Source organism: Phyllopteryx taeniolatus, chromosome 1 (assembly GCF_024500385.1).
Source record: "Phyllopteryx taeniolatus isolate TA_2022b chromosome 1, UOR_Ptae_1.2, whole genome shotgun sequence".
NCBI classification, from domain to species: domain Eukaryota; kingdom Metazoa; phylum Chordata; class Actinopteri; order Syngnathiformes; family Syngnathidae; genus Phyllopteryx; species Phyllopteryx taeniolatus.
In genome coordinates, this window is record NC_084502.1 from 42920431 (window position 1) to 42948356 (window position 27926).

Consider the following 27926-nt stretch of genomic DNA (forward strand, 5'->3'; position numbering starts at 1 on the left):
CATTTCTAATTTTATCCAACCTGGTCACTCCGAGAGCGAACTATTACCAGATAACTAGCAACCCTTTATTGCTCAGTGAGTTTTTCTTTTGTTAAGTGCTAGAGGATTCTGCATCTTTTTGCAAAATTTTCAAAAAAAAGTAATAATTTGTACCAGCATTACCAGTTAACTAACAGCCCTTTATTGTTCAGTGACTGTTTTTGTCAATGTCTTTGTCTCAAAAGTGTTCTATGTCAATTGACTGTATGTCGTCGTACTAGAGCGGCTCCAATTACCGGAGACAAATTCCTTGTGTGTTTTTTGGACATATTTGGCAAATAAAGATGATTCTGATTCTGATTATCCTGCTGCAGAACCCAAGTGCGCTGCAGCCTCAGGTCACAAACTGATGGCTGAACATTCTCCTTCAGGATTTTCTTCTTCTTTTCCTTTCGGCTTGTCCCATTAGGGGTCGCCACAGCGCGTCATCCTTTTCCATGAGAGCCTATCTCCTGCATCCTCCTCTCGAACACCAACTGCCATCATGTCTTCCCTCACGACATCCATCAACCTTCTCTTTGGTCTTCCTCTAGCTCTCTTGCCTGGCAGCTCCATCCTCATCATCCTTCTACCAATATACTCACTCTCTCTCCTCTGGACGTGTCCAAACCATCGAAGTCTGCTCTCTCCAACTTTGTCTCCAAAACATCGAACCTCAGCTGTACCTCTTATGAGCTCATTTCTAATTTTATCCAACCTGGTCACTCCGAGAGCGAACCTCAACATCTTCATTTCCGCCACCTCCAGCTCTGCTTCCTGTTGTCTCTTCAGTGCCACTGTCTCTAATCTGTACATCATGGCTGGCCTCACCACTGTTTTATAAACTTTGCCCTTCATCCTAGCAGACACTCTTCTGTCACATAACACAACTGAAACCTTCCTCCACCTGTTCCAAACTGCTTGGACCAGTTTCTTCACTTCCTGACTACATTCCCCATTGCTCTGGATGGTTGACCCCAAGTATTTAAAGTCCTCCACCCTTGCTATCTCTTCTTCCTGTAGCCTCAGTCTTCCCCCAGCACCCCTCTCATTCATGCACATATATTCTGTCTTACTTCGGCTGATCTTCATTCCTCTTCTTTCCAGTGCAGTCCATCTTTCTAACTGTTCTTCCACCCGCTCCATGCTTTCACTGCAGATCACAATGTCATCTGCAAACATCATGGTCCACGGGGATTCCAGTCTAACCTCATCTGTCAGCCTATCCATCACCACTGCAAACAGGAAGGGGCTCAGAGCTGATCCCTGATGCAGTCCCATCTCCACCTTAAATTTGTCTCTCACACCTACAGCACACCTCACCACTGTTCCGCTGCCCTCGTACATGTCCTGTATTATTCTAACATACTTCTCTGCCACTCCAGACTTCCGCATGCAGTACCACAGTTCCTCTCTGGGTACTCTGTCATAGGCTTTCTCCAGATCTACAAAGACATAATGTAGCTCCTTCTGACCTTCTCTGTACTTTTCCATCAACATCCTAAAGACAAATAATGCATCTGTGGTACTCTTTCGAGGCATGAAACCATAATGTTGCTCGCAAATACTCACTTCTGTCCTGAGTCTAGCCTCCACTACTCTTTCCCATAACTTCATTGTGTGGCTCATCAACTTTATTCCTCTATAGTTCCCACAGCTCTGCACATCACCCTTGTTCTTAAGAATGGGCACAACCACACTTTTCCTCCATTCCTCAGACATCTTCTCACGCACTAGAATTCTATTGAACAAGCTGGTCAAAAACTCCACAGCCACCTCTACTAGATGCTTCCATACCTCCACAGGAATGTCATCAGGACCAACTGCCGTTCCATTTTTCATCCTCTTTAATGCCTTTCTAACTTCCCCCTTATTAATCATTGCCACTTCCTGGTCCACCACACTTGCCTCTTCTACTCTCCCTTGTCTCTCATTTTCCTTATTCATCAACTCCTCGAAGTATTCTTTCCATCTATCTAGCACACTACTGGCACCAGTCAACATATTTCCATCTCTATTCTTGATCACCCTAACCTGCTGCACATCCTTCCCATCTCTATCCCTCTGTCTGGAAAGCCTGTATCGATCCTTTTCTCCTTCTTCAGTGTCCAACCTGCCATACATATCATATGTCTCTTGTTTGGCCTTTGCCACCTCTACCTTTGCGTGTCGCATCTCAATGTATTCCTTTCACCTCTCCTCGGTCCTCTCAGTGTCCCACTTTTTCTTAGCTAACCTTTTTCCTTGTATGATTTCCTGTACTGTGAGGTTCCACCACCAAGTCTCCTTCTCTCCTTTCCTGCCAGAAGATACACCAAGTACTCTCCTGCCTGCCTCTCTGACCACCTTGGCTGCAGTGGTCCAGTCTTCTGGAAGCTCCTCCCGTCCACCGAGAGCCTGTCTCACCTCTTCCCGAAAAGCTGCACAACACTCGTCCTGTCTCAGCTTCCACCACATGGTTCTCTTCTTTGCCTTTGTTTTCCTAATCTTCCTCCCCATCACCCGAGTCATTTTACACACCACCATCCTATGCTGTCTAGCCACACTCTCCCATACCACTACCTTACAGTCGGTAACCTCCTTCAGATTACATCATCTGCACAGGATGTAATCCACCTGCGTGCTTCTTCCTCCGCTCTTGTTGGTCACCCTATGGTCCTGCCTCTTCCGGAAAAAAAGTGTTCACTACAGCCATTTGCATCCTTGTTGCATCTGTCCCTCCAAGTTTCTTTCCTGGATGCCGTACTTACCCATCACTTCTTCATCACCCCTGTTTCCTTCACCAACATGTCTATTACAATCTGCACCAATCAGGACTCTTTCTCTGTCTGGGATGCTCAGAACTACTTCGTCTAGCCCCTTCCAGAATTTCTTTCACCTCTAGGTCACATCCTACTTGTGGGGCATAGCCACGAATCACATTATACATAACACCCTCAACTGCAAGTTTCAGCCTCATCACTCAATCTGATACTCTTTTCACCTCCAAGACATTCCTAGCCAACTCTTCTTTTAAAAAAAACCCCGACTCCATTTCTCTTCACATCTACACCCTGGTAAAATAATTTAAACTCTGTCCCTAAACTTCTAGCCTTATTGCCTTTCCACCTGGTCTCCTGGACACACACTATACCAACCTTTCTCCTAATCATCATGTCAACCAACTCCTGAGATTTTCCTGTCATAGTCCCAAAATTCAAAGTCCCCACATTCAGTTCTCGGCTATGTGCTTTCCTCTTCTCTTTCTGCTGAAGAACTCGCTTTCCACCTCTTCTTCTTCGACCCACATTAGCTGAATTTCCACCGGCGCCCTGCAGGTTGACGGCGCCGGTGGCGGACGTTGTTAACCCGGGCCACGACCGATCAGGTGTGGAATTCTTTGGATGAACGCTCATATTTGTTTGGCAAAGTTTTAAGCCGGATGCCCTTCCTGACGCAACCCTCAGCATTCATCCTGGCTTGGGACCGGCCTACAGTTTGCACTGGCTTGTGCCCCCCATAGGGCTGCATTCAATTAGGCTTGGGTGTGATCACTGAAAATTTACCAAAAATTGTGATTAACCACAATTAATTCAGGATTTCGAAGTCAAAGAAGAAGAAGAAGAGGTGGAAAGCGGGTTCTTCGGCAGAAAGAGAAGAGGAAAACACAGAGCCTAGAACTGAATGTGGGGACTTTGAATGTTGGGACTATGACAGGAAAATCTCGGGAGTTGGTTGACATGATGATTAGGAGAAAGGTTGATATATTGTGTGTCCAGGAGACCAGGTGGAAAGGCAGTAAGGCTAGAAGTTTAGGGGAAGGGTTTAAATTATTTTACCATGGTGTAGATGGGAAGAGAAATTGAGTCGGGGTTATTTTAAAAGAAGAGTTGGCTAAGAATGTCTTGGAGGTGAAAAGAGTATCAGATCGAGTGATGAGGCTGAAATTTGAAATTGAGGGTGTTATGTGTAATGTGATTAGTGGCTATGCCCCACAGGTAGGATGTAACCTAGAGGTGAAAGAGAAATTCTGGAAGGAGCTTGATGAAGTAGTTCTGAGCATCCCAGACAGAGAGAGGGCCGTGATTGGTGCAGATTGTAATAGACATGTTGGTGAAGGTAATAGGGGTGATGAAGAAGTGATGGGTAAGTACGGCATCCAGGAAATGAACTTGGAGGGACAGATGGTGGTAGACTTTGCAACAAGGATGCAAATGGCTGTAGTGAACACTTTTTTCCAGAAGAGGCACGAACATAGGGTGACCTACAAGAGCGGAGGTAGAAGCACACAGGTGGATTACATCTTGTGCAGACGATGTAATCTGAAGGAGGTTACCAACTGTAAGGTAGTGGTAGGGGACAGTGTGGCTAGACAGCATAGGATGGTGGTGTGTAAGATGACTCTGGCGGTGGGGAGGAAAATTAGGAAGACAAAGGCAGAGAAGAGAACCATGTGGTGGAAGCTGAGACAGGACGAGTGTTGTGCAGCTTTTCGGGAAGAGGTGATACAGGCTCTCGGTGGACGGGAAGAGCTTCCAGAAGACTGGACCACTGCAGCCAAGGTGATCAGAGAAGCAGGCAGGAGAGTACTTGGTGTATCTTCTGGCAGGAAAGGAGAGAAGGAGACTTGGTGGTGGAACCTCACAGTACAGGAAATCGTACAAGGAAAACGGTTAGCTAAGAAGTGGGACACTGAGAGGACCGAGGAGAGGCGAAAGGAATACATTGAGATGCGACACAGGGCAAAGGTAGAGGTGGCAAAGGCAAAACAAGAGGCATAAGATGACATGTATGGCAGGTTGGACACTAAAGAAGGAGAAAAGGATCTATACAGGCTGGCCAGACAGAGGGATAGAGATGGGAAGGATGTGCAGCAGGTTAGGGTGATTAAGGATAGAGATGGAAATATGTTGACTGGTACCAGCAGTGTGCTAGGTAGATGGAAAGAATACTTTGAGGAGTTGATGAATGAGGAAAATGATAGAGAAGGGAGAGTAGAAGAGGCAAGTGTGGTGGACCAGGAAGTGGCAATGATTAGTAAGGGAGAAGTTAGAAAGGCATTAAAGAGAATGAAAAATGGAAAGGCAGTTGGTCCTGATGACATTCCTGTGGAGGTATGGAAGCATCTAGGAGAGGTGGCTGTGGAGTTTTTGACCAGCTTGTTCAATAGAATTCTAGTGCGTGAGAAGATGCCTGAGGAATGGAGGAAAAGTGTACTGGTGCCCATTTTTAAGAACAAAGGTGATGTGCAGAGCTGTGGCAACTATAGAGGAATAAAGTTGATGAGCCACACAATGAAGTTATGGGAAAGAGTAGTGGAGGCTAGACTCAGGACAGAAGTGAGTATTTGCGAGCAACAGTATGGTTTCATGCCTAGAAAGAGTACCACAGATGCATTATTTGCCTTGAGGATGTTGATGGAAAAGTACAGAGAAGGTCAGAAGGAGCTACATTGTGTCTTTGTAGATCTAGAGAAAGCCTATGACAGAGTACCCAGAGAGGAACTGTGGTACTGCATGCGGAAGTCTGGAGTGGCAGAGAAGTATGTTAGAATAATACAGGACATGTACGAGGGCAGCAGAACAGCGGTGAGGTGTGCTGTCGGTGTGACAGAATAATTTAAGGTGGACGTGGGACTGCATCAGGGATCAGCCCTGAGCCCCTTCCTTTTTGCAGTGGTGATGGATAGGCTGACAGATGAGGTTAGACTGGAATCCCCGTGGACCATGATGTTTGCAGATGACATTGTGATCTGCAGTGAAAGCAGGGAGCAGCTGGAGGAACAGTTAGAAAGATGGAGGCATGCACTGGAAAGAAGAGGAATGAAGATTAGCCGAAGTAAAACAGAATATATGTGCATGAATGAGAGGGGTGGTGGGGGAAGAATGAGGCTACAGGGAGAAGAGATGGCAAGGGTAGAGGACTTTAAATACTTGGGGTCAACCGTCCAGAGCAATGGTGAGTGTGGTCAGGAAGTGAAGAAACGGGTCCAAGCAGGTTGGAACGGGTGGAGGAAGGTGTCAGGTGTGTTATGTGACAGAAGAGTCTCTGCTAGGATGAAGGGCAAAGTTTATAAAACAGTGGTGAGGCCAGCCATGATGTACAGATTAGAGACAGTGGCACTGAAGAGACAACAGGAAGCAGAGCTAGAGGTGGCGGAAATGAAGATGTTGAGGTTCGCTCTCGGAGTGACCAGGTTGGATAAAATTAGAAATGAGCTCATCAGAGGGACAGCCAAGGTTCGATGTTTTGGAGACAAAGTTAGAGAGAGCAGACTTCAATGGTTTGGACACGTCCAGAGGAGAGAGAGTGAGTATATTGGTAGAAGGATGATGAGGATGGAGCTGCCAGGCAAGAGAGCTAGAGGAAGACCAAAGAGAAGGTTGATGGATGTCGTGAGGGAAGACATGATGGCAGTTGGTGTTCGAGAGGAGGATGCAGGAGATAGGCTCTCATGGAAAAGGATGACACGCTGTGGCGACCCCTAACGGGACAAGCCGAAAGGAAAAGAAGAATTCAGGATTTAACAAGGGGGTTAATTACTTTTTCACACAGGGCCAGGTAACTGTTTTACTTTTTTTTCCTTAATAAATGAAATAATTTAAAAACAGCATATTAAGTTAACTTAGGTTATATTTGTCTGATATTTACATGTTTGAAGATCTCAAAGAATGCAAAAAAATAATTTGAGAAGGGGGCCATTACTTTTTCACAGCACTGTATATATACATATATATATTTCCCTTACCACTTATATAGTCTTAATTTGAGTCAATTTTCCCATGTAGTTATCAGTTCGAAGTTGTGTTTCCACGTGGCTTTCCTCATCCCACTCTGTGCATGTTTTGTCGGAAGTGGGTGTCGATTTCACCTCTTGCTTGCCGCTGAAAATAAATCGTCAGCCTCCCACCATTGTGCCACACAAGTCCAGATGGATCACTTGCGCTAAAAATGTCCCCCATTGTCTTTTCAGTCACACTTAAAATTAGATGCACAAGTATACTTGGAGGTGTAGTTTTTTTTAAATGTTCCACCCACTAGTGAGCTAAGGATGCTGGATTGAACCATCCAAAAACATAAGATTTCAAACATTTCCTGATGTTTTCTTGAGTTTCATCAATCAGTCAATGCTGTGGGCTCAAAATCGATGTAAACTGTGCAGGCAGCTTGTGAGAAAAAGGGTTTATCTTCCATGTGCAAGCAAGCAAAGGCTTAAATTCAACATTATGAGGCCAGGATTAAACCATCTGCATGATTTAGCGCTTGCTCTCACATTCACTTGCTGGGCCAAAATGAGGGGCTTAAAATATTCACAGTGAGGCATGAATTTATGATGTGAAGTGATCCATGTTTCAGTGCAAGCACATAATTCACCAAGTATTTGACGACAAAAGGCGCAGTGAACAAAATAAGTCACTTTAACACCTTTATTTGGGTTCCCAATACACAAATTGAAGAGAATTGTCTGCTTTAGATTTCAAGAGACATCAAAGGCATTGACCAACAACTGTAAATGTGAACTGTAGTCCTATTTACACCATCTTGTAACAGACATTGGTATTTTCGGACAATTACATTTATCACAACCCATGGAGGGAGTGGTCACTCGCAGTACAATTAAAAGGCCTCTTGCAATTTAAGTCGATAGATCAGAAATGCGCTTTTCACAGACGTTACATCTGCTTCAATTGCAGATCTAAACTGGGTCTGCTTGTGGAGCTCATGCGCTGCTTTGGGGAGATTGTAAGGGAAAAAAATAATCACCAAAAAAATAATAAGCAGGCTGTGGCCCAGTGAGATACCAAGTTTTTCATGTCTTTATATTGGGCGAGGTGGTGAGTCTCCACACAAGCAGGTACGAAAACCCAACAATTTGTTCTTATATTAAAAAAGTTCATGACCTGAGATTTTTAGTGGAACATTAGAAGAACATAAATTAACTGTGTAAACTGCTGTGATGGCTGCAAGCACTAGTAGCTATGCGGCTTCCCTTTGTTTTAAAACTTCAAACATGCACATTAAAATTGTGAAAAGAAATTTAAACATTTTTTGTCGCACACAGCTTGATGCATCATGCTGTTACATTGGACAGCTTCACAAGAATCAGCAGCAGTGTGGACAATGAGAAATCCATATAATTTAAGACTTTTTTTTCCTCTCTTTTTTTAAAAGTCTATTCAATGCTGTAATACAGCTGTGGGAACAACACTGGAGGTTATAAGTTCATTCCTTGGGCACTTAGTAAAGAGTCCAGCATGTCGAAAGTGTCTTTGTAGTCAGTGTGTTGGCCGTTGGCCATCAGCAGGCCGTTGGTACCATCGTGGCCGTGGTGCTCCATCATCCTCTGGCTGCTATCAGAGTAGTGGGCAGAGCTAATGGCCGCCTTTGAGCTCCTGCTGCTCTTGGACGAGTGGTGGTGGTGGTTGTGGTGGTGGTGGTGGTGATGGTGGCCTCCGTCAGGGTGAGGCCTCTTTCGAGAAGAGCCTGAGCTACAATCGCCGCCGGGAGGTCGCTGGGACACGGAAGCGGTGTCCACCCGGCAACTGGCGCCGAGGGAATACGGGTGGGAGTGGCTGTGTTTGGAGTGGCGGTGGCTGGCGTGCTCCTTGTGCTTGTCTTTGCCCTGGTCGGAGCCACCGTGGCGATCCGATGAAACTTTGATCCTCATCTTGAGCTCCTCGTTAGTGGCCGAGCCGTTCTCTGCGAAAGAAGCGGGCACCCGAGTCTTTTTGGAGCTCGATTTCTCTCGCCTACCGTCACCCGGCTGGCCGCCAGGCAGAGCCTGGCTGCGCTTCTTGTGGTGGTGCGAGGTAGCGGCAGGAGGCGGCGTGTACATGTCTGTGCCAGCCTCCTCCTTGATGCCGTTCTGCAGAGCGAGCTCCGCCGCATGTTTCTCTCTGTACTTTTCCAGAGTTAAGACTTTCTGCGGCCGCAAAAAAGGGGCTGCGTTTGCAGCGACCTGCTGGGGTTTACTGGCAGAGCCGCCTGCAGTTTTGTGTTCGTGTTTCAACACAGTGAAGTCCGAATGGGGGGGCTGCGAGAAAGGGTCACTGAGCGGCTGGTAGGAGGCATAGGCGCCTGTCATGGCACCCAGGGACATCTCTGTGGAGTCTGACGTTGAGGTGGAAGGGAAGAAGGAACCGGCGACACCAGAGAGGCTGTCTAACGACGCCCCCTGGAATGCGCCGTCCACAGAAGGACCTTCTGTCTTTGGCTTCTTAGCAGCTTGAATGGCCTGAAAGCGACCAACAATTCAACATGACATGGCAACACTGCAGCAAAACACATCTGGCAAATGGACAATATCCACATACCCTCCAGTTTCGGATCCTCTTTAGTCTGCTGGGCGTCTTCTCCAGAATCTGAAGAAACTCATGTGTGAGCTCTACAAAAACAAAGAATGGCATCAAGGGCCGGCTCCCAGACGCACCGTTCCTAGGACGGTGCCCTCACCGTCCAGCAGCTGCAGCGTCACCGTGCGGTCCACGTACTCCCACCAGTGCTTGCCATCGGTCGACACGGGGATCTCCCAGTTGGACCACTTGCAGGCAAGGTGAATACAGACGCAGGCGACCACTGTGGGCCGATACTGCAGGCAGAACGTGGTGAGGTGCAAACTGTCGGGGAAGAGGACGACAACGGGACAAAAGACAAAGGTCAGCTACATGTTTTTAAAAGACGACGCCTTCAATCATAGCACGACATGTTTCCACCAAAGCAGAACGCTTCAGTTTGGTCTACACAGTACAGGCTTGTCTAACTCACACGGTGTGTGTGTGTGTGTACGCCAATCAAAAAGAAGTGAACAAGTTTAGTATCCTGACAAAAGCCTGCGGGCACAGGTTGGAAATATCCACAACTTTTAATAATGGGGAAAACTAAACTGTACTGTTTGATGGAAAAATGGCTTCAGCTGGAATACACAGGTCAATCAGTCTACATCACATACACAAGGCCTCACCTCAACACTAAGATTTGTTGCTAAATGACTTAAATTATGATATTCAAAAAATGGGGGTGGCCTTCAATATTAAAAATGTTGTTTCTCAATCAGTTCATTCTTTAAGTGACCAGTAATAGGTCATGTGGAATGTGAGGCTGAGAAACAATGGAAATAAAGCCTCTTACAGGACAACTCCTACACCCACACTCCTATACTCCACTGCAAACTTCCTGTCAGCAAAGCATGGGGAAAGCCTCGAATTGGGAACTTGACCCGGGACTCACTCACACCTTATATGATTGGGAAGTCACAATGGGCCTCATTCACTATTGGATGTGGAGAAATGTTCTTATTCTGCGCACAATTTCAGTGTATATGCAAAATCACCATCAGATTCATGACATGTCCCCACCGGCCAATTTTCTTCTCGCCACCGTGCGTAGGCAGAGTCTGAGGAGGTTCTAAATTTGTTCGCAGAGTAAGAATAAATTCACAGAACACTGATGAATCACAGATTTGTGTGTCAAATATTGTGTACGATTTAAGCACAAATTTGTCCGTACGCACAGTCGGTGTCGTTATATATGTGATTCGAGGTGGTGGTTATTATCATCACTAATTTGATGTGCAGGAGCAAGACGCACATTCTTTTGAGACGGTCGGACGCCGGTGGGTGTACTTGTGCCAGAGCCAACCTACTGCTTGGGCTTGGCACGGAGCATTTACATTAGGTAATATCATAGTTTAGGAGTCAAGCACCCCCTAATTGACTACAATAATACAAAAATGGAGAAAAAGGACAACAGATCTTTTAGTCTTTTACTGAATGTCCTAAAATGGAAACTAAGTCCGTGTTGAGATTTGTGAGGAGTGACTCCCTACAAAAAACATTCATTTTGTGTGCGCACCATAAAATCTGTCTCACGTCGCCATCTTGGAACTGCTTTAAAGAACAAAACTGAGGACATGAAGGGTCCTCCAAGACTCTCATGCCCCCTATGGAAGCCACATTCAGTTTGCAGTGTAGTTTGGTGGGTATATGTTGGTTAATTTGGGGTGTTTAAAAAAAAACCAAGGCTATACTAAACTCTACTCAGGCTACCATCTGAGTGTTTTTAACCTATGCACTGTGTACCAAACAACCGTGAGAGGTAAAAGACACCACTACATTCCACGCTGTGCATTCAACCCCTCTGTGCCAAAGCCCTTGTACAATACACCGCATACAGCAGCCTGGCCGGTTCTGGATTTCCAGGGTCCAGCTGCACACAGGGTGATGGACACAGGAAGGGGTCCTGCAGGACAGGAAGCTATAGTGTGCCATTAAAGTGCCATAATGGGAACAGGATAATAACCTGTTGGTAGCCATGAAATAGGAAGTCTGTGCCAAATCCTTGCTTGCTGTAAAGGAAGGAGAAAGTTGGTTTTAGAAGCCAGTTAATGGGTTGCTACAACACAGTCATGGTCTTTGGGGGTGTCACGGTTTCATTTTCCCGGCCTCATGTCTGCGTAAATAAATAAACTGCATCTTTGGCTGCCTTCGCAATGCTCACGTTAGGTGCGGTTCAAACGAGCTCTGGTGCGATTGCTCTGCTAGTGCGGCTCATTTAGTTAAGTGTGAACACTATCATCCAAACGCTGGTGCGCACCAAACAAGTGGGCAGAGACAGCTTGAATGGGGATCTTGGTGCACTTCCAAGTGAACTCGGTACAGTTCGGTTCACTTGTGAACGCTACACAGACAAAGGACACGGACAAGCTTTAAAATGACATTTAAGAGAAAACAAGTGTGAGCCCCGCACCTTTAATTTAAAAAGATTAATTTTTGGAACTTTTCATGCTATCTTCGCCAGTAAAATAATTTTAAAAACAAAAAAAACAACTATGGATTCAACCAAGCAGATAGCATTTTGGGGGGGAAATACTTCAATCATAGGGGTGGGCATTGTTTAGAACCTCACGATTTGATTCAATTTCGATTCTTTAGGTTGCAATTCCATATTGATTTAAATGCTCCAATATCGACTCAGCAAGAAGTAAAAATCCACAAATAAGAGTACATTTTGACAATTCTTTCCAATATGTATTTTTGATGCGATGTAAAAACATGCCGTATGTCACGTCACATTTTTTATCTAAAGTCAAACTTTGCACCTTATTTGTGCACATGGAGTACAAAAGTAACAAACATGAAAGTGTATAAACATCGAAAAGGTGAAGTGCATGCAAACGTAATGTTTATTTCCTCCAGAAAATGTTAATGAAATAAAAAATGTGCACAATAACTTATTTGCGCATATGAAGTACTAAAGTAAAAACATGATGACAGCTCTGTATTGAAAAAGTAAAGTACATGTATATTTAAACAATATTTATTGATTATAATTAGGGTTACTATTATTTGCAGGATTTTTTACATCTAATTAAGTGGCATGTTTGCGGCATTGTGACAATTAAACCATCTTTCATGTTGTTATTGCGTCCCATGGTCCAAGTGTCTTTTGTCCATTTCCTGTGTTCTGGATTTACAGGGGAAATCCAAAATTACCCCAAACATCAGATTTAAAAGTAGAAGTTGCTCGCTTCAAGCTGCTGCTGCCACGGCTGCTTGCTTAGTCGCCATTTTGTTGTTGTTTTGTCCACCCATAAACGCAAATCACACGCGAAGCGCCTATCAGTGGCCAGGAGGTGAATTGATTCAGAAGATTTGAAGTGAAGTTGTGAATTTATGAGCATTTATGAGAAAAATGGCAGCATGACCGTCAAGTGAACCGCACCAAATATGCTATCACAATTACTTTTAAATTTTGGTCCAGACCAGTATTAGACTTCTAAGGCTCTATTTTCGTGACTAGCGAAAATCCAGTGTTGCGCTTGGCGTAACTGTGATGGGGTGGCCTAGACCTGGTTTTAGTAATTTTGTGGACTAGCGTACCCCCAGCACATTTAAAATGGGACGTCTGCACTGGTGAGGGCATCACCGCAGCTGATTTTAATCTTGTCCAATTAAAGTGGCTTCTCTCTTTCCCTTTAAAAGCGGCAATGGAGACATCTCTAAAGACAGAAGACGACAGAGCGACCCGTGCATGACTGGAGCATTGAACGTCAGAGGTATATCCTTTTTAAATACAGAATGAGCTGGTGAAAAATCAGTGGCGACTTAAATGTGTCTGCGGACCTCATTGGTCTATAGCCCCTCCGACGATCAATCCCCCCACCCCCATAACTGCGTGTCGGCCAGTAGCTGGGATGATTTAAAAAGTACAATAAAGATGATGATAATAATTATAATTCATTCAATAAATTGACTTTTATAATGATTAAGAGGGTTAAAAGCCCGGCGTTGAAATAAGTCCGTCATCCGCCACACGTTCGAGGAGCTCGCGTATCTTGTCTACCTGGATGAGCCCTGATCAAATTCACCAAAATCGCGTTAGATCACCTGCGCCAAAACTTAGACGTGGTCCCAGTAGGCTTAAGTTTAGATGGACTTTCTGACACCAAAATCTCTCTCTGCCAAGCGCACCTCCAAGGGCACACCCTCGCTGAGGCGACACTGCTCAGCTTGGCACAGACGGGTCTGCCAATGCGTAGCGACTCTGGCGCCTACACGAATTGAAAATAAAGCCCCCAGTTACCCAATTGTCACATGTGCCGGGCGGATGTCAAAGGACACACCCTCGCTGTATCGACACCGCCCAGCTTTGGCGCAGACAGGTCTGCCAAAGTGGCAAACATGCCGCACGTCTCGCGCTTGCACCAACATCAAGATGCGTTAGTTTTTACACTTAAGCGCAGCTGCGCTGTCTACAAAAATAGAGCCCCCAGTGTTAATAAGCCTGAAAGTATTTATCCAATGCAGCTGTGACAATAACCCAAAGTAAGTAACATCACTGCCACCAAAAGGTGTGCAAAAGGAGATTTGAATCTGGAGAACCTGTGACACCCCTGATATCTTTGGTTTTAAAATATAATTCATGCAATTGTCTAAGACAAACTTGGTTCCAAAATGGCACCTGCACTAAGAAAAGGTTACACCAAGAATCAACCATTAGCTAAATACAGAAAAGCACACAAAGAAGGCTTTACCTCGTACCAGCTGGGAGCACCTCACAACATCAGTGTGTGGATGATCTATAGTGATTTCAAAACCTGCAATCAAACAATGAAGGGAGAGCCATTAAAAGTTTGAAGTTTGATTTTTTGCGAAGGAAACACACACATTGCAGAATCAGAATCATCTTTATTTGCCAAGTATGTCCAAAAAACACACAAGGAATTTGTCTCCGGTAGTTGGAGCCGCTCTAGTACGACAACAGACAGTCAATTGACAAGAGAACACTTTTGAGACAAAGACATTGAAAAAACAGTCACTGAACAATAAAGGGTTGTTAGTTATCTGGTAATGCCGGTACAAATTATTATTACTTTTTTTGACAATTGTGCAAAAAGATGCAGAATCCTCTAGCACTTAGAGCAGTTCGAATGACTAATCTCGCCAGAGTCCGGTGCAATGACCATTGTGCAAAGGGCGCCCAGACTTCAAGGAGTGCATGTCATAAATGTGAAGCAGAGTGCGTAATGTATGCAGACGACACGGTTTTCTTTGTTCATGGTCGCTCCAAAGATACTGTTGCTGCTAAACTCACTAATACAATGTCCTGTGTGACAACTTGGTTGCAGGAGTGCTGTCTACAGTATTTCACTAAAACAGAGCATCACCTGACCCCGACAAAAAATGCAAATTGTCAGCCAATACAAATATCTTGGGTTAATAATAGATTCACAGCTTTCCTTTAAAGCTTATATTGACAAATTGTGTAAACATATCAAATTAAACCTCGCAAATTTCCGTGCAATTCAAAATGAAATGTCAACTGAAGCCGCAAAAATTTACTTACATTCAATGATTTTTAGTCACTTTAACTATTGCATAAAGAGTTGGTCCCAGGCTGGTCAGAATGCAAAAAAAACATTGGAAGTTTTATACAAAAAAGTAATTAAAGTGATGGATAAAAAACCAAGGCACTATCATCACTGTGCAATTTTTAAAAAATACAGTCTTTTAAACTGGGACAGTCTTCACATATTTGCAGATTTAAATTTGATTTATAAAGTACTGCATGATTTGGCTCCAGCTCCTCTGGCTGAGTTCATCAGCCAAAGAAACAGCTCTGAGCGTGTCACTCGAGGCTCTGTCAGAGGTGACTGTCTCATTCCTCTGCGCGGGAGCTCTTTCAGTAAGTCAGCCTGGTCAGTGAGGAGCGCTGGTGAGTAGAACTCAGTACCTGAGGAGGTTAAACTGCTTACAACATACAAGGCCTTCACAAAAAAACTGAAAATGTGGCTAGTTAACATCTATAGCTGCCAACACTAAAAGACAAGTATGTTATGATGTTTTTTTTGTTTTTGGTATGATCAAATGATTTGTGGTTTTATTCTCTCTTAATAGTATAGTAAGTCTTTGATTATGTATCCTGTATTATATTGTCTTGTAGATGTATTTTACTGCTTTTTTACATCATGGCCAGGGGACTACAGCTGAAAACTAGCCTTCTGGCTAATTCTGTTTTTTTAACCATGTGTATTTCATGTGTTTTATGAAATTGCATTGTCCCCTTTCAAATAAATTGATTAAAAAAAAAAAGTGCATGTCATAAATGTCAGTGACAGTGCATCCTGTTCAACGCGTGGAAAAGAGTGACGGTGCCTGGAGCTTACCCAGCGTTTGCAGGACGATGGTTTCCAGTGCTACAAGCTCTTGTGACTGCTGATGGAATGCCTAGAAAACACCAAGGCATCAGACTACACATATGTACAAGGTTGTATGTTGCATCTTCATCCGTTGTTCTGGGTTACACATAAATTCCCCTTAACGCAATGTCTATATGTTGTAGGAATATTGAGTCTCTGACGGAAACTACAGAGAATCACGGGGGATACGTTCCAGATAAGGAAGGTCAGTCGTTTGGGATTTGTAGTTCTTTTACTGTGTGTCCCCTAGAAATGATCATTGGGTAGCAGCCAATAAAAAGGCACTGCTTCAAATTTTGTGGACTGTTATACCGTATCTGTATTTGATTTGTGGATGGTTTTTCATCTGTTAGTAAGTTAATAAATATTTGAAAATTGCATTTTTTGTTGATTTTTTTTATCTCACACTCGACAAATACCTTGCATAAAAAATGTAAATATAATACTGAAACGTATAAAAACTAAACTAAAACAAAGCATTTTTGAAAAAATAAAAACTAATAATGAACAAACCTGCCCTAAAAACTAATTAAAACTCACTGAATCTGAAAAAAAGTCAAAATTAAATAAAAAGTAACTATAATGGAAAACCTAAAACTACTATAACCCTGCCCTGAACTCACTTATTGAATTGGCCACCCTTTTAGTAGAACCTTAAGCACTTTTCGCCTAGTTAGACGCAACCTGCAAACATAATTTCACCTACAAAAACACATTTTGAACTCTGATGCACTTGTGTTAAACTCAATTAAAGCACAGGTGTCTCAACATAAATACAGCAACTCAAAACTGATCACACTTGTGGCTAATGAAGAAACCAATATAAGCCAGTTCAGTGAGTACTGAAGCTCAGCTAAGCTAATAAACGCTCACCCATGAACTTACTGGACTATTGTCACATCCTGAAATGCTAGCTATTTAAGTGAAGTTGCACAACAGGCTCCTTAAGCCTTTTTAATTAATGCCATCTTTTTTATACTTACAAGAAATCCTAAGAATGCTAATAAGAAAAAATGCTCTTGAAAGTAAAATTAATTTTTGTCTTTTCTTGCCTCACTGAAAATATTTCTAAAGAAAATTGTTTGGTGCTCAATGTGAATTTAAGAAATAAAACAGTTGATTATTTAAAAAAGACAAACAATTGGTCAGTCACTTTAAGTGAAATGGCTTATTTTTCATGTGTATTCATAATTGTGTTTAACCAACAAAAATATAATTTATGGGAATACTTGATTATTTGATAATAGTTTTAATAGGATACTCGAATATTAAAAATATTGGATTGCTGCAGCCCGATAATACATAATAGTAAAAATTGATTATTAGGAAATTTGTATCAGAATGCTTTTGTTAAAACACTGTGTATGTGATAATATGGAATTAATTTTGTTTAGTAATATGACAGTAGATAAGAAAATATTTTGTTAAGATAGTCAGTCAGAGTGGCAAGGAATGCAAAGTTATCAATGTCCTTACACCAGTGATTTCCAACCTTTATGGAGCCAAAGCACATATTTTACAATTGAAAAATCTCACGGCACACCAATAAACAAAAGTTTCACAAAAAGTGGACACATTAATTGCTGTATGTACCTCATGCCATCGAATAGAAGAGCATTTATTTGTTCTGTCTGTCACTATACCTCACTGGCATAAATAGATGAAAAAATATTTTTTTTGCAATTACGTAAAATGTTATAATTTCCCACGGTACACCTCAAGAGCGCTCACGGCACACTGGTTGAGAATCACTGCCATACAGCACTGTTCCTGTCATACTGTGTTACATATTTTTGTTTGCACATGAAGGACAAAAACCTGTTTTTGTTTAAAATCCGACTCTCGCCCCTGCTATTCGCACTATTTATCGAACCATATTAAAAATATCTGTACTCCTGTGACAGAACACAAAGTCAATCTTTCCGCATATGACATCCTTATTAACAAGAACCCAAGGCATCACTTCAAACTGTTTTTAACGTCATTTAGACATTTTTGCAATTATCAGAATATGCTATCACTTGGTCAAAATCAATAATACTCCCTACAACGACTAACTCATGGAATCCTGTGGACCAAAATCCAAACTTTCCTATTCCGACCGGGAAAATCAAATATCTAGGCATTAATATATCAGCAAAACCTACAGAGTTAAATAATTAAAAATCACGTACCACTACTGAAAAAAATTGTGAATATTTAAAGAATTTCAAATTAGATGTGGTAAATTCCTTCAATACTATAAAGTAAAACAACAATCCTAAAAATATTCTCAACACACATGAATACTTTAGAACTACTCATTTTTGTTCAGAAAATAGTCTAACTACTCTCACAAAACAAAAAACTTGTTTCAAAAGTATACAAATGAATCTCAAGTACTACCGTAATTTCTCGTGTATAATGCGCACCCATGTATAATACATACCCCCAAAGTTGACCTCAAAATTCCGGAAAACCCTTGTACCTATGTGTAATGCATTTTTACAATGCATGCTTTTGCTTGCACTTTATTTAAACACGCAATACTTTTTATTTACTTGCTCTTATTTTGAAATTCACAGCCCTACGTTTATTTAGTAAATGAGAAAACACACAGTTGTGCTAATATGTTTGATTACCCAGGCAGAATTTGTAAAATGTGTACAATTCTTTAAAGAAAACATGAGGGGCAAAACATTTAATTATATTTTAATGGGATTCAAATTAAACTGTCAAGCATTTCAGAAAAGCATTATCATTAAACAAAACATAACCATAAATAAATTAATGATGGTTGTTGCTCAGTCATCAGTCGTATTTAAAAAAACGATTTTACAAATTCTGCCAGGGTATGTAAACTTATGAGCACAAATGTACATATATGCAGTCATACATACCCCTGTCATATTGGAATGATAGTGTAGGCTACACATTTTTCATGGCGTATTAGAATGAAAGTGTACAGTTTTTTTCATAGCCTCTCGATGGTGGCATACATTTATAAAATGGCAAAGTTTTTTACATTTTCCCCTAAACCTATGTATAATGTGCACTATTGACTTTTTACAATGTTTTTTGGGGGAAAATTTGCATTATACATGAGAAATACAGAAAAAGACCTCTCAGTGTCTACTGGCCACAAATCTGCAACAATACATTATCAATGACAAAAAACAGTAATTTACAGCTAATCCAGTTCAAAGTACTCCATAGATCACACATTTACGCAATATAGTATGCATGAAATGGGCTATTTAAAATCAAACATATGCACTCATTGGACTGAAAACGCTCCAGACACTTATTTTTATGCTCTTTGGCATTGTACACCCATACATCGCTTCCGGTGACTAGGTTCACAGAAACTCTCCTCAGTTTTGAACTGTAGGATTCCGTTTTCTCCTAATCTTTGTCAACTGGGTGATTTAAAAGGTATAGATTGTCCAAATAAACATGCTCAACTAATACTTGTAATTCTAGCAATCGCTAAAAAAACGATTGTTAAACTGGAAAGATAAGCTATCAACATTAACCAATGGCAAAATCTTGTCATAGAGTATATAACACTAGAAAGTATCTCTTTGAAATGTAAGTCATAGAGTATATAACACTAGAAAATATCTCATCGAAATGTAATAAGCAAATGGATAACTAAAAAAATAAAAAATAAACTGGTCACTGGGTTTCCTAATTAACACAAGATGTACTAGCGGATTAACTCTTGTCGCCGATGTTACGTGTGCTTTGTGGTTCCGCTGGGACCACAACCAGTGCCATGACCCGCAGCACCTCAACGCGAAAATACAAAAGACCAGTGCAACAAATACGACACGGGCTGATCTGATGAGCAAAAATTAAACGTAAATGTTTTATTGCTTAAACGTAAGAGTAGCAATAGAGGATGTCCGTTCCAGAGGTGGGTAGAGTAGCCAAACATTGTACTCAAGTAAGAGTACTGTTATTTGACAATAATATGACTCAAGTAAAAATTAGTCCTCCAAAAAATTACTTCAGTAAGAGTAAAAAGTACACAGTAAAATAATTACTCAAGTACCGAGTAAATAGTGAGTAACTTCAGATGTTTTTTAACCACAGCATGAACATCAATAAAAAACAATTACAAAATAAAATGTGAATATGCAAATTCTGATGTACCTGTGTGTGTGTGTGTGTGTATGCACATTCAAAACTACACAAAAAAGAAGAAGAAAAACATCTGCAATTTACTGTGTATTTTCTCAAGTTATAAGTGATCTGAAATTATCACGTTTGGGCAGACAGGGCCAGACAAATACTACAATACATGAAAGCTGTGTTTTTCTTCGTCTCAATGTAAACACGAGTAGCGCGCCGTTGTCTTCATGGTAACGACGACCTTCCCAACATGGATGCCAAGTAGGCATGACAATCAGCGGGGTTGGCTTATCTAGTGTTCATACAAAAATTTACATTTTCTGTCAATATGGGGTGCTGTGTGTACATTAACGTGGAAAAAATGAACTTAAATGATTTTTAGCCAATATAAAAAAAGAGTGAAAAATTTAAGGGGGTCTGAAAACGTTCTATACCCACTGTATGTATAATGCATTTTTACAATGCATGCTTTTGCTTCTTCCCATATGATCAAAACATTATTATCTGTATTTTGTTAGTTTTTTCCCCCAAATAATAATTATGAAGTTGAGCACTTTATTTGAACACATAATACTTGCTTTTTTATTTCCTTGCGCTTATTTTGAAATTCACAGCCCTACTTTTATTTAGTAAATGAGAAAACAGTTGTGCTGATATGTTTGATTATCCAGGCAGAATTTGTAAGATGGGTACAATTCTTTAAAGAAAACATTAAGGGCCAGGCGAAACACATTTAATTTTATTCTAATGGAATTCAAATTAAACTGTCAAGCATTTGAGAAAAGCATTACCATTAAACAAAACATAACAATAAAGAAAATAATGATGGTTGTTGTTCAGTAGTCATTCATATTTAAAAAAAATAAATAAAAAGATTTCACAAATGTTCCTAGGGTATGTAAACTGATGAGCACAACTGTACATATATGCAGTCATACGTACCCTGTCATATTGGAATGAAAGTGTAGGCTATACCTTTCTCATAACCTCTAGGTGGCGATGGCATATTGGAATGCAAATGTAGTTTTTTTTATAACCTCTAGATGGTGGCATACATTTATAAAATGGGAAAGTTTTTTCCATTTTCCCCTATACCTATGTATAATGTGCACTATTGACTTTAGACAATATTTTTTTTGGGGGGGGAGAGAAAATGTGTATTATACACGAGAAATTACAGTAGCTCTTCACATTAATCAGTAACCAATTGGGGTGCGCGGTATAAACGGTACACCCGGTAGATGGTATAAATTTGGCCAAAGTTAGCAATTTGGACTTTATTGTCCAATTGCGATAATGCTAGTTGATGCTGTCATTGCATCTGTCTCAGTATAAAAAGGGCTCAAGCACATCTGATCAGTGAGCTGCAAGCACAGTTTTTTTTAAACCAGATCCAAGCTGATTTGAAAAATAAAATAAACTAAAAAAAGGACACTAATCATGTCCATCTCGCCTGCTCCTGGCTACTTAGTTAAGGGCTAATCAGTGTCCTTTCATGGCGCAGAGCAGTTAAGCTGCCGGGGTGTGTGTGCATGTCACGGGAGCACCGGCAAGAGAGCAGAAATTGTGAGAAAATAAAATAATAAAAAAAATACATTTGCCAGCCGAGGGACCAGTCATTCGTGCTTGCATGTCCAAATTAGGATGCACCATTGTTGGCCAGGAGCGAGTGCGCACGTGGTGGGGGGAGCAGCATGAAAGTTGGGAGGGTAAAAAGAAGAGAGTCGATTTACCTAATCCTTGCCTACATTGCGGAATAACAAGCAACACTTCTGACAAGTATCGCTATCACGAAAAGAGGGTGAGGCGTAATTCACGTAGAAGCCATGCTAACCATTCAGCTATCGAGTAAGGCTTTCGCTAAACACCAGAATAAGTGCTTAGTAGGGCTGGGCATCAAGAATCGAGAACTGATTGGAACCCGGACTAATTTCCAGTTCTCCCGGAATAGCTCAAATGTAAAAATTTGGGTTCCCAGTTTCAATTCATAGTCCGCCGACCCTAAAGAAGAAGTGGCGATAACCAACGAAGAAGCAGCGAAAACCAGTGAAGAAAAACACGCACGAAGACGTGCTTGTCCTCAACGGCAGCAAAAAAAAGTGTCTTAACTTTGGTAAAATTAATGACCAGTCGCCTCAGTGCAACACTTGGAATAAGATTATATTGTGCCAAGGAGCCTTTCACAATGTGTAGCGTCTAACGTGCTCCCTCCCGCTCTGAGTTTCAGTGAAGTAAACTCTGTCAATTGGGTGAGTGAAACAATACGTTTATTCCAACATTGAGACAGCAACAAGGTAAACGGTTGCACTTTTGCACTGATGGTTTTTAGCGTTTATTTTAGTATTCAAACCAACGTAAGACCCGATGACATAAAAAAAAACCTTAACATTGAGCTAAAACTTCACCACAGCAACTTTACATCACTATGAATTGGGACAAAATTCACAAACGTTGTCTCACAGTATCACAAACACTAACCTTGTGCCTCATCAGTGGGTAAGGAAAGGAATCAACGTTTTATAGCATTTGGTTCCATCCACTGGAGAGGGAAAGAAAAAAAATCACTGGTGCAGTGTGAAGTTACTTTTCGTGCCAAAATGCTGAGTTCCGGTGCGTACCTTTCAAAATAAAAGGCTACAAGCTTGAAACAGGAAGTCAAGTTAAAACTTGCACATATAAACCATTTGATGTGATAAAAGTCCCAAATAATTTTAACATTGCTATATTTAACTTTTAGCTGAAATATTAATTAATGAATACTAAATCAATTGGGTTAGTTAATCCGCATTGTCCATATTTGGCTAAGACCGCTCCCTTTCCACTGATTGCCTCCGTGTCGAATGCAGTGTTCCCTCGCCACTTCGAGCTTCATGTTTTGCGGCTTCAGTGCTTTGCGGGTTTTTTACAAAATATTCATTAAAAAAATAAATAAAAATTCCGGCCATATCAGCAGCCATATTGCGGAAAGACGCATTGTTTCATGTAGATGCACGCGAGAGAAGGTTTCCCTGCATTCCAAACAAAGAGATGAGTTGACTCAGAGGCTTTGTACATGCCTATACTGTACGGGCACTCATACAAGGCGCATGACTGGATCCCGGCGCGACATCGACCAATGAGAGCATGAGTGGATTTATCCCGTCAGTTCATTGGCTGGGCATCATCGCAGCCTCACCCAGCATCTTCCCTTGGTGTGTCTCGCCAGTCTCGTCCACGCTGTTGTGTTCGCAATAACTTTTTTTGTTTAAGCGCTACCTTTTTTTGATTATTTAATACCTTACAATGCCGCCAAAGCGCTGTGCCCCTGCGAAAGCTTCCTCCGGGGCGCCCAAGAAAAAGCGAAAAAGTTAAACTTTTTAGATTTGATCAAAGAGGGCAGAAGTTATGCATCTGTGGCACGCCATTATAGCGTGAATGAATCTACAGTGCGGTACATCAAGAAAGAGGAAGCAAAACGTGTGGTAACTCCGCATAATAAGAGTCGGGGTTATGTCCTTGTACAGAGGAATTTTGAAGCAAAAGAAAAAACAACTACCCATCACCGTGTTTTTCTCCAAGGTAAAACCCCAGCTACACCACCAGCGCCTCAAGCAGAAGAGTCTCCGAGTGAACCTAACCTAAAGCCTCTACAAGTCAATTGAGAGCCTCTCCTCCGCCACCAATGCAAGCCACTTCGCCTCTCTTAGAAGGCAATGTTGATGAATGTTAATTACTGTATAAGGTTTTATAATTAAAGATTTAAGTCAATATGTGTACTGTTGTAATCTTTGTCTCAAATATGTAAAGTATAAATACTGTTTACATATTTTAAACATTCTGGTACCCACATACACATCCACAAAAATTCCTGAGGGGGGGGGGCAAATCCTACTTTGCGGTTTTTCTCCTTTCGCGGGGGGTTCTGGTCCCCATTAACCGCAAAAAACGAGGGAACACTGTACCCACTTGTGAGAGCAAACCTGTTTGTTATTTTGACACCACTGGCTCAGGAGCGGCACATAGATAAACTCGAGAAATTTGAATGACCAGATTTCAGGCCTCCTGACAGAAAAACGTCCAGACACAGGAATGCACCACAGACACAATATTACATCCCAAATATTAGAAAAAGTTGTTTTAGCAAAATGTCCCCTTTAAACTCTCCACTGCAAGATCTTTGGTTCCTCAGCTTGGCCGCTACATAGCGCAATGTCCCATCTGACTCATAGCTGTCCACGCCAATAACTCTGCTTCCCCCGCCAACGGAGGCGGTTCAAACAACGAGATTCTCCAAGTAGTATCACAGAAGTGTTATAGTGCTATAATGTTCACGACTGACTGAGGTGTTTTGATTAACATGGAAACTTTGCTTCCCCAAAGATATGCAATGCTAGCACACCAACTTTTGTAATTCCTACACCATTTAACCAATTTGAATGTAAAGTACATCGTGTTCGTTTCATTTCAAATCCATATTGGTGGTGTTTTCATCAAAAAGATGACAGTTGTGTTTGTGTCCCAATATTTATGGACCTGACTTGAAGCATCTATCAATGCTGCTAGTAACAAACGTAAAGATGAAGTTTATTCAGAGTGAACTTTATGCATAAGCCAAACTCATTTACGTATGAGCAGTAGACCTTTGTTGAGCCAAGTCACCTATTTTACATTTGAAAAATGTCATGGTTAACCACAAAGCAAAAATATTATAAAATGTATGAATACTGAAATTGTGTCTAGTTTACTTCCAAATATACTTTACGCAGTGTGAAATATGGGCTTGTTTAGGTGAACACAAAGCTGGTATATTTGCAGGAAGTCGGCCGGTCATGATAATATTTTTAAGACGATATATTTCCCCAAAACCTATCACGATAAATGAGTTATTTTTTTCAATGCCTCTGAAATCATGAAAAATAAGGCCCACTCTTATTTTTTTTTTGCTTCTAAATCAGTATTGTTATTGTTATTATTGTTATTATTATTACAGCGTAAATATGGTGGCTCCCAATGGAGCGCCTATGTGACAGATCTTTGTTTTTTTAACACAAAAAAAACAATTCCAACTACTGTGCCAAATAGACGACGAACCCCCATCTCGATAAATGACGTGACGTTCACAACGATGTGCCGAAGTCTCACGGCTGTTCCGATTAAATATGGTGCACATTGTGTATACATCCGATTGGATCACACACACATCACATACAAACAGTTGACCAGAGATCTTAAATTTGAATGATTTCAAGTTAAGCCGCCTACTATGTGATTGGTCTGTTGAAAGCGAGACCTACATCTGTCAATCAAATGTACGTTGCTGTGCGCTGTCGTCAACTATTGGCTGAATAATGTGTGTCACTGAGGTTATGCTTAATAAACAGTGAACGTTTGTTTGTGTTAATTGGGGACTAACACAGGCAACAACTTGGAGTGGCGCTGACGTGAACAACTTCGCCGTGACGGAGGGAGCTGTTTACTCGTGGCCGGGCTCGTGAACACAATAAAGAGTTAACTTTGCCTTAAGTGTCTCTGTTGTGTGAATCTATGCATTGCAAGTGAAGCAAGGCTGTGGAGTACTTGACGGAGCAAACACCGGCAAGTGTACTAGTTGGCTGTCATCCCATGAGCCCTCTAGCGGCCAATGACATAGCCGTCCAACTCCGTTGGCTCACTGTGTGATCCGCACACCACCTCACCATAACAATGACCATTTATAAAGCCCGGAAAAACTATCGCGACTATTTTATTAATCGAACAATAAGTCAATATAGCAATTATCGTGACAGGTCTAGGAGGAAGCCAATTTATTCTGTTGTATGAATAGCAACAGGTGGATACTGAGCTTTAGTATACCTTTTGCCATACAATGGAAGAGCATTTAAATGTTCTGCCTGCCACTAAACACCGCTGGCATAGCTAAACGAACAAATATATATATATATGATTAATACAAATAATTAAAACAGTAAAAATACGAAATACACAAAACAATTTTCTTAAGAGTAAATGTTTTCCGAACTGAACACTGTCACCTAAAAACCAAGATACGAACCGTGGATTTTGTGAACCCTTCCACCCCTACTAAGCAGGTAATTTAATATGCATCTACAATGAAAATAATACATCATCTATGCAGCAAGCTCACACGTCTGAAAACAGGAAAAGAATTGGTAAGTTACATCACACATCAGCCAGGAGACGGATCCTTTAAGGTGAAAAGTATATATTAATATATGATATGATAAATTAACATAATATCAGCAATATTTGTTTCCACCAAAGAGTGCGGAATTTTAGTTTTGAAATCTGCACAATAGAAACAACATTACATCTTTGTTTTTTTGTGGTTGATATTTTATTAATTGAGCTTTGCTAAATTATTATGAAACCCATTCAGAAATACTGTACTTCTATGATAATGTTTACACTTCAGTTTAAATCATAATATACACCATTACTCAGAGGGATTCAAATTACACCATGATAAGAATTTTAGTTTAATTGTAGTTTATTTTTAATATTGCCCAAAAAGTAGCTCTTATTTTCAAAAAGGTTGGACAGTACAACATCCCTCCCTCTCGTGTGATATTGCTTACAAACAACAATAATCAGTTAATAAACAGTAATCGGAAAAAAACATTTTGCAATAAACTTTAATGCAAATACATTTTGATCCGATATTCGATGGAATAATTAATACTATAGAATATGGTAGTACGGATATATAGCGATAGCCCTACTCGGAGAATATGTTTTCATCTGTGTTTTTGAACACAATAGCAAAAACACCAGTTAATCAATTTCCACTAAACATTGAGGGGTGCCTTCACACTGCAGTTCTGTTGTGGTTTGAAGCCACTAGTGAGTTCAAATTCCTTTTTCAGCAGACAAAACCATCCAAGCGCACTAAAATGTGTCACGCAAACCAGATGCCATACTCACATTGCTCTTAGTGTCTAGTGCAGGCTCTTGGGGGTTTATGCAGGCATGAGCTATTTTAATGACGTGCTCCAGTTTCCGGGGCTGCTCCTCAACTTTAGCTGCCAGGAACAAGGTTGTTTGGGAGATAATCTAGGATGACATACGTATGTCCGTTACTGTCATTATCAGTACAACAACATCTGTTATTAAAACCAGCTCTTAGTTTGCAATACTTACATTTCTGTGGAACTTGGTGAACGAGTGAATCATATAAAATCTGTGCATGTACACTATAGCGGTGTTGATGATCAGTTGAGAGCTGGGTGCACAGTTAAGGGGAAAAAATGTGATGACGACATGGGACCAGTTACAAAGACACACGTTAAGCGCTCTACATTGAGTAGAAGGCACGTGTACACGTTACAAAAAAACAACTTTATACTCAAACTTAGCGAAGAAAAAAGGACTTGACAAAAAGGAAAGACTTAACTACTTGGGATCTGATTCTACGGCGATTACGAGATCACTGTAGGAGCTAACAATGAAAGGTACAAGACAAAAGCTAACCTAGCGTGAAGGCCCGGACGCCACCGTCAAATTATGAGTTTTAAGGCTACGTGAGAGAGACCACTTTATATATTTAATGAGGAGATGTTTGCTAAAGGAAAACGCAGAATATGTCATTAATGAATATGTTGCGAGAATGAACAAAATATGCAATGCTAGCAGTTTGGTACGCTAATGCTAACCCAAGCTAGCCCGATAAGTGGCGAGCTCGCCTCTGGTTCAAACTGGATACACGTTGAGCCTCTGGCCGATGTCTTGGATGAGGTTGGCGGCTTGTTGTCGATAAGAAAGCTCCCTGTCGGCCTCGATCCCGCAGCGTCGAGACGGCGTGTTTTCAAGCTGGTCCCGGGTGAAGAGCCATTTCGTTGAGGGTCCCCGGTGCACCGCCATGACGCTCCCACAGCATAGCCCGAGCGGCCGGGTAGCATCCGGAGGGGAGCGAGGGTGACTGGAGCACCGGAAGAACGTCAACAAAGGCCCAAGCGGCTTCCAAACCGGTTAGCCACCAACATTACGGCGCCCCCTGGCGACTGGTGGTGCAAAAGCGCATTTAATTACAGTACAAATGTTTCAAATGATGTAATTGGTAAAAAGCGCCATATATATATATATATATATAATTCAATGCAGGAAATTGGCCAAAGGTGTC

General features: G+C 41.5%; 1 protein-coding gene across 3 annotated transcripts; it reads right to left on the reverse strand.

Moving 5' to 3' along the window:
* Positions 1-7410: 7410 nt before the first annotated feature.
* Positions 7411-27732, reverse strand: ccnt2b (cyclin T2b). Of its 3 annotated transcripts, none has more exons than XM_061797413.1 (9): positions 27510-27732; positions 26948-27029; positions 26732-26860; positions 15662-15722; positions 14030-14092; positions 11296-11341; positions 9451-9614; positions 9312-9382; positions 7411-9232 (listed from the first exon to the last, which is right to left on the reverse strand). In XM_061797413.1, the coding sequence occupies exons 1-9, from the start codon at positions 27665-27667 to the stop codon at positions 8213-8215; spliced, it is 1794 nt and encodes a 597-aa protein (XP_061653397.1). In that variant the 5' UTR covers positions 27668-27732; the 3' UTR covers positions 7411-8212. The 3 variants fall into 3 exon arrangements, with proteins under 3 accessions (XP_061653397.1, XP_061653405.1, XP_061653414.1); XM_061797421.1 differs by having other exon boundaries at positions 9312-9359; positions 9428-9614; XM_061797430.1 differs by lacking the exons at positions 26948-27029; positions 27510-27732 and adding an exon at positions 22289-22349.
* Between the last annotated feature and the right edge of the window lie 194 nt (positions 27733-27926).